This window comes from Pyxicephalus adspersus, chromosome 1 (assembly GCF_032062135.1).
Source record: "Pyxicephalus adspersus chromosome 1, UCB_Pads_2.0, whole genome shotgun sequence".
Classification (NCBI taxonomy): Eukaryota; Metazoa; Chordata; class Amphibia; order Anura; family Pyxicephalidae; genus Pyxicephalus; species Pyxicephalus adspersus.
Genome location: NC_092858.1, coordinates 152534606 through 152542431, shown reverse-complemented (window position 1 = coordinate 152542431; position 7826 = coordinate 152534606). Strand labels below are relative to the sequence as shown.

Sequence of the window (7826 nt, the reverse complement as noted above, 5' to 3'; positions counted from 1 at the left end):
TTTGGTTTGTAAGGAAATAATGATTTATTCTTAACACTGTACTGCCAACAAGTGTAATCATGAATACAAAAGGTATAAAATATCCATTGCATCTTCACATTTCAAGCTGTAAATCAGCATACAAATTACAAAAAAAAAAAAATTTGTAGTCAAGTAAAATTGGAATTCACAAAGAACTATTGCACCTCCAGAGGTACCATTGCATAATGAAAAAATCCAAGCTTTACAAGGAACAAAAATGTCATTCACATTGTGGATGCAAAGGCACAATAAAATTATTAGATATTAAAAATTGCTCAAATGTCTACCAAACAAAACAACACATGCTGTAAACGACTAAGCAGCAAGAAAAAAATAGATTTGTTTTTCAGTGCATCAACTATTTTGTTTTAAATATTTTTGTTTTAAACTATTTTGTTTTAAATACATGCATTAAATTTATTTATTTAACAACCCTTCATAAGCAGATCATCATAAGGGTGAACCAGCTCTATGAGTTCTATTCAAGTTTTCTATCCACATTATGGCTTTGTATTTATTTTCATAACGTTTCTATAGAAATTCAGAATACATATTCCGCATCCCAAGATTTTGTGGACGGTTACATTGTTCCATTTTACGTACAAGAATAAAGTCAAGTGTAATATTTTTACCCTTAATGGCTGAGCAACTTAATAATAATATGTCCAAATAAAACCCTGGAAATAGACACTCTTAATCCCTCAATGTGAATACACAAATAAAAAGTTGCCATCACATTTGTGGATACAGCATAGGAAAAGTTTATCTTTATTCTGTTTGGAGGTCAAAACATTTATTCTACAACCAAAGTGTAGTGATACAACCCCTCCAATCCCCACCCCAACATAGCAGTTGCTCAAATTAAGCATACCACAATCAGAACTGAAGAAATGTATGGGGTCCATTTATAAAGCAGGGAACCGGACATTCACCAACATGTTCTCTGGTGGTGAATCTTCCTGGTCCATGTGTTTTAATGATAATCTATTTGCTACCAAGGGAAGTTTCAGGAAATGTCAGATTCACAGCTTTATAAACAGACCCCTTAGAGATAAGATTACATGGATGAAGGCAACATCCAGCAGCAAAATAGTTTAGGTGGAACTCCAGGCAAACTGCTAAATACACAGTTAAAATACATACATTCTTCTTGTAAAATTACATGACTGGCTGTCCAGAATTAAAAATCCTTTGGCAGGTAAACAGTACAATTATGTTCAAACTGCATTTAGGCTGTTTGGCAGAAGTTCTGTTTTAAGGCACAAGTGCAAGTAAAGTAGAAAATTTGATGAGCAAAGATTTGCTTGATTACATCAATGCACCCAGTCCTTGGGATCTTTCAGAATTTTAAGAATCTCAGCTTCCCGTGACTTTGGAGGTGGTACATGATTGTACTCCCATCTGAAGACAGACAAAACAACAGATTGTTATTGTATGGGAAAAAAAACAGTCAAATTGCACAGTATAAGAGTCAAACCCAACATTCGCACAACAATGCACAGTACTATATGCTCTTGCATGCACTGTGCTTTGGCAGGCTTCATTTAGTGAATGAAACCAATGTCAGAATCCATTGTAATGGATGTTTGGGGTGAGATACTAACTAATTGACAGCATTCAACAGATGTATACCAAACCAAGAGTTGTGGTTCCAGGATACCAAGGAACAGGAAATATTGCCCTTTGACTGAAGTAGTACATAAAAAATCCTTACCTGGCTGTCAATGGCAGGGACATCAGAATGCTTTCTATCCTGGAGCCAGGGGTTGCAAGGCCAAACTTGGTTCCTCTGTCATAGACAAGATTGAACTCGACATACCTAGAGATTATAATAAGGATCAAAGACATTATAAAACTGAAACCAGAAACTCCCTATAAACCACACAGTTAACCTTCACTTGCTCCCTCATACTATGTTACACTCCGCAGAGCAGGACAAATACATTTCTGAAAAACCTTTTTATGTGTAACACTTCAAGCAGTGACAAATATTGGCCTCAACCACACTGACCTATGGGTCCCTCCACTGATACCTATGTCAATAGACGATAGTAGGGGACATGTGATGAACATGAAAGATCAAACAGCAAACTTCTCCCTTCTTTGCAGTGGTGCAAGCAAACCTCAGTGTTAATAATTTGTTTTAAATGTGGATGTCACCTATAGTTTGCCCAATTTAAAAAAAAACCTTTTAACTGTGTTTATTAATCAGTGACAGTCCCCCCCCCCCCACCAGAAATGTTTTAAAGCTGAGTGGTAAACTTTATAGCAACTGGGCAAAACAGCCGTGTGGTTACTGAAAAGTGCCGGGGGGAAGGGGGGGTGCACCGGGCTAATAGGGGCTGGGGGGAACACTGCAATGACAAAGAATTCAAACTTATATCATCATTTTACAGCTGTTTTCCTCTGGGTGACTCACTTGCATTTGTGGTCAAGGTGACAAGGGGTTCAGAGGTTTTTTTTTTTTTTTAAAAACTGGTAAAGGTTAATTATTAAGTTGGTAAGTCTATGCCTTCCTATCCTTCTGAACCCAGATACCATCATTTCAATGCTAATGCCTTATCAGATGTACGATGGCCCAATGACAATATATAGGTTCTATTCCGAACTAAAATAATATCAGCTGGTGCCATTACTATTCATACAAAGTGACAATCAAAGTGACAAGTTACACCAAGGAGATTATTTCTTTGAGTAGTTTTATCTGTTTCTGGAGATTTGATGAAAAGACCCAAATCAAAAAATATTAATAAATATTTTCAAAAACAAAATCACTACGACTCATTCATGTGAGTAATGGCAGTGTAGGTAAATAAGAATAAAGCTTTTGTCAGATTACAAAACTTTCCGAAAGACAACAGCACCACTCAGCGTCTGTTCCATAAACCATTATAATGCCCTAATCTGGTAAATGACATAACTGACCGACATCTTATTGGTAGTTTCACAGTTTGTAGTTCTGTATGACCAAATGTTTAACTAACAATTTCATAAAAAGACCGTGGGAAGAATTATGGGAATTACATTTGCAAAGAGGTGTTTTATGTCTGAGGACCATATACATGACACAGAAACAGTGGTTAGCAGTTTATTCATTGGTAATTTTTAAATATTGCCCAGGCCCGTGCTAGGGTCACATTCTCTGCAAATAATAATAAGAGTTTTTATTGGTATAGTAGTCAGTCTACTCACCGTCCTCGTCTTAGCTGCTGCCACTGCTTCTCCTCAGGGGTGAAGGCGTCATTCTTGTGCTTCATTACTATAGGGATATAACATGGAACTACAGCTTTGGCACAGCTCTGTACAAACTGGAAGAGTTCTTCTTTTGATGGAGAGTCCAAATCGTCAAAGAAGATACCGCCAACTCCTCTGCGTTCTCCACGGTGCTTGATGAAAAAGTAGTCATCACACCTAGAAAGACATATCCAATATGATGTTTTAATCATGCTACCAATATGGGGGCAGACACAGGAAAAAAATGGCTGTAATCCATGCTGTTCTGTGACTATAATGATCCAGTAATTATTCATAAGGATTCTAGATGTGTGTACAATATATGATCCCAACTTAGTTTAACCCTTTGAGACTCCTATTTTAACAATTCGGGTCAGCTCCTACTTGAGTATTTAGACTTGGTTCTTCCCATGTTAATGTGCACCCCAGTCCTACAATAATATAGACGGTTCAATGCCTGCCCTATGAAGGACTGACAAAAGACTGGCTTGGGGGCCCAGGATCCAGTTTTCTCTTCTCTGGTTGCAATCCACATCACTTCTGGTTTGTCCCGCATCCTAAACGCTGGAAACTGCACAGCTTGGTCATCCAAGACATATTTAAGACATTGTTCTTTCCCACTGTAACCATCATGAATCTGCACGACATGCTGAAAATACAGCTGACTTGACTTAAGGGTGACAGTTTTCTTCTATTAAGTGGCTATGTACTAAGAAGCTCTGGATCCTGGAACTCCATGTGCCACCCTGAAATCAATAAAAGGAGACAATACACAAATAACAGCAGCCATTTCATATATTTCATGTGTATAGTCCTTCCAAAATATCTAAAAAGAACCAATGCCTTGATGAGAAGAGCATTCCAGTTTAGGTAATCCTAGGGACCCAACTAACAACGTAAATCCCTATGCAAAGATAGGGAAATCATAAGAAAAAGGTGAAGCTGAAGGTAAATCTATTTCCTAACCAGACATAAGAGAGGCTTAGAGGATGGGTTCCCTATCCTGGTCTGGAGGGACGAGCAGACTCCTGGTTGGCTGTCATGGCGGAGTGGGGGAAAAAATCTCATTATAAATTACTAATAACCATTCAAATTTCTCGGAACTTCCAGATATTTTGTTGTAGTATTTACCAACAGCCGTAACTAATAAACCGAATGGAAAAAATAAAAGTAAGAATAAAAATTATTTAAAATTATATAAAATACAAACCAAATCCATCATTATAGATATTTCATGATGTTTTAATGGTTCTAGCAGCTTTAAAAAAATAGCTGCTAAAAGTTACCCAGTTAGCAGAAATGGTGAGGACTGCAATCATGAATATACTGGGTGTGCCGATAATGGGAGACGGCTCGCAGTTACAGCTTATCTGAGCCACCCAGCATGTGTGTTATACACAGTTAGGACCCCACACATGAAGTGTATTATCATAGAAAAATTCACTTTGGATGAATGAGGACGTTACATTTCTTTCAAGTGAGCGGCAGTTAGCAAGCCACATGACTTGTTCCATTCATTTCATTTATGAAGCGCTGCACAGTGACAGACTAGAGTTGCTGGAGATTGTTGTAAAATGCTCAGCAATAAACAAACTCACACCAGACAATACAACCAGAAGTGGCCCCATACCATAGAGGTGTTTGGAGCCTTTGAATAAAATCATGTGCACACAATGGACCTGATTTATGAAGCTCTCCAAGGCTGGGAGTATACACTTTCAGAAGTGAAGCTGGGTGATCCAGAAACATGGAATGGATTTTTAAAAATCATTTGCTATTTGCTAGTATATGTTTTGAATCCTGGACCAGATCCATTCCAGGTTTGCTGATCACCCAGCTTCGCTAATTAAAGTGTATTCTCTCCAGCCTTGGACAGCTTTCATAATTTAGGGCCTTTACCTTTGAATAATTTCAGTTTGAAGGCGGTGCAGTTACTTTGAGGTTTTATAGAAACTCCATGCGGCATCATAAGACATTGCTAAATACATGAGACACAAAACTTACCACTTCTTAAACTTGGGATAGAATGCAGGGCTGTGTTTATCACAGGCTTCCTTTAGAGTTTGATGGAAGTGAACCACATCTTCCTGGTTCAGATAAGTTGGTGTCAGATCTGTTCCACCTCCAAACCACCACTGCTTGGTGCCTAGGACAGACAACACAAGTCATTGCGGAGGAATAAACACACAATCTTTGTATGACAGGGTAAGGAAGGATCAAAGTCCCCATCAGTTTATTTTTTGATATTTGAATCCATCCAGGGAGATTCACCTTCACTTCTTGTCCTAAAGACTCATGAATGAAGAGAGCGTCTCTACAAAGTGAACATTCCTCCCTCGGACAGCCGGACCTTTACTTCCTTACTGGTGACGGCTGTAGAATTTTTAATAGAATTGCACAGTGGTCACCAGGACAAACTAAGCGAATATCACCAGCAAAGACACAAAGACCAAAGAAGCCTTAGAAAGAAATCTAACTCCTTTCCCACTCACAGTATATAATGATCTATAGATACATAAGTGTCAATGGAAAACTAAAAAGAATATCCTACTCAAAAATGTATAGTACTGTGTGTGTTAGATGTTGTATGAAAGTCTTTGGGAATATTATGTTAAAAGATGCCAATTACCTACCAAGAGGATTCCAGAGCTGGGTAAAGGAAAGATAACATTTCCACATATCAGCGCTGACTGCGCATGCTTCTCACAGGTCACATTACATTCACATTACATTCACATTCTTACCATCAGCCTCCTCAATTTCAAAGTATCGGTAGTTGAAGTGAATAGTTGGGACATGGGGATTCTTGGGGTGGATAACTGAACTGACTCCCATAGCACAGAATGGCAATTTACCTGCAGAATGAGAGCGACAGGAAGGAAAGTTACGTATTTTGTACATAAGCATCATTTATTATAAAACAATAATAATGTATCCCAAATAAATATTAGTCTAGGGATGTTGGTACAGGAGTTCTGCCTGGTGCAATGCTTCTTCTACACCTCGGGGGCCGGAGAAAAACAAACACAAAGCCAAACATTAAGTACACACGTCAGATGATTCTCGTCCGATACAAGCGTCAGGGAAAGAATCCGACATGTGCACAGCGACTGTCACACGTTGTTCATGGATCTGTCCTGGAGGATCCACAGACAGCAGAAGACCGCAATGGAAGTGAAGGGAGGAGATCGCAGCGGAGTTCCGCTCACTTGTTCTCCCTCCTCCCCTCTCCATGTAGCAGAACGGATCTGATTGTACAATGCTCGACCATTCATCTGTCTTTTGTCGCTGGACATGATTGTGAAAGATCGTTTCCAATGACAAAAACCTAACGTGTAGATACAATACGATAATAAGACAAATTAGCTTTCAGGGTCACATTTTATCCTCCGCCTGCTCATGTTCTACTTTTATCATGAACTCATTGTACAGTCATACTTATTTTACAGAGAATTATTTGTGTTTAAAGCCCAGATGTAGTGAAAGCAGATTGTATGAAGAGTAATGACTGATAATGTGCGGCGGCACTGTCACTGCACTTCATACATTTCAGCAATAACCAAAGCTAAAGCTTTAATTGGACTCATCATTCTAATTACCGCCATAACACAAACATGAGGTTCTGCCGACGTAGTCAGGTCCAACACCCGGACAATGCCGTCCTTAGATACAGATATTTAATCAGCCGGGGAATGAGGGGACACGGGGCCCAGGGAGATGACGGCCATATTGTTACATATTATTGTGCGCACACGTTTAATAATTGACGTTGTAGAGGATCTTTCACAATCCTTTCCAACGACAAAAGATTGCACGATGCATGAGCGAGCTCTGTACATACAGCACCATTCTGCTCTATGCAGAGGGGAGAACGATGGAGCGGCACCCCACTGTGCTCTCCCCTTCACTTACATTACGATCGTTCGTCCGTGGATCCGCCAGGAAGGACAACAAGCGCCGTACACACACACCAACCCTGAGGTGATTATCAGACCAGAATCATCCGACGTGTGTATGTAGCCCAATAGCTCTGCCAGTCTGCACAATACAGGTCCTCTTTATAGAGGGGTTTTACCATCTTTCACTTTCAGGTTTTTCCCTCTACTTTTCATCTGCTGGATGGATTCCTCCGACAGGTAGCCATGAACCACGGACACATTGACGCCAGCTTTCTCAAACACCTTTCCGTCCTGAAGAACGCAGCTAACGCCTCCTCCACCTGCAGTACAAATCAAGGGAAGACAATCAGCTGGACAGACAATGCAGAGCAGAGCTTCAGCCAATCAGAGATCACCTGTCTGTGCCATGGTCACATGGTATGCCTGCAATTATTACACAAGGCATGCCACATATGTCATATACACGCAGTGTTATAGCACACCTGTAACCAGCATGTCACACCTGGCAGCTCCATCACCAGGAGGGTTCATACAGACAATGATCCCACAGGCAGTAAAGAATGCAAGTCAGCGATCAGCGCCACGCAGACAGTGCAGGCCAGCGATCAGCGCCACGCAGACAGTGCAGGCCAGCGATCAGCGCCACGCAGACAGTGCAGGCCAGCGATCAGC

General features: G+C 40.1%; 1 protein-coding gene across 1 annotated transcript in view; it reads right to left on the bottom strand.

Annotated features, from left to right (window-relative positions):
* Positions 1–7826, bottom strand: part of CPOX (coproporphyrinogen oxidase) — a 9067-nt gene continuing 1241 nt past the window's right edge. Inside the window, exons 2-7 of the mRNA XM_072431675.1 lie at positions 7331–7474; positions 6000–6110; positions 5260–5401; positions 3214–3432; positions 1736–1840; positions 1–1422 (exon numbers count right to left, since the gene is read on the bottom strand). Coding sequence (XP_072287776.1) covers positions 1335–1422; positions 1736–1840; positions 3214–3432; positions 5260–5401; positions 6000–6110; positions 7331–7474 — 809 coding nt within the window. The 3' untranslated portion in view covers positions 1–1334. The remainder of the gene's footprint in view (positions 1423–1735; positions 1841–3213; positions 3433–5259; positions 5402–5999; positions 6111–7330; positions 7475–7826) is intronic.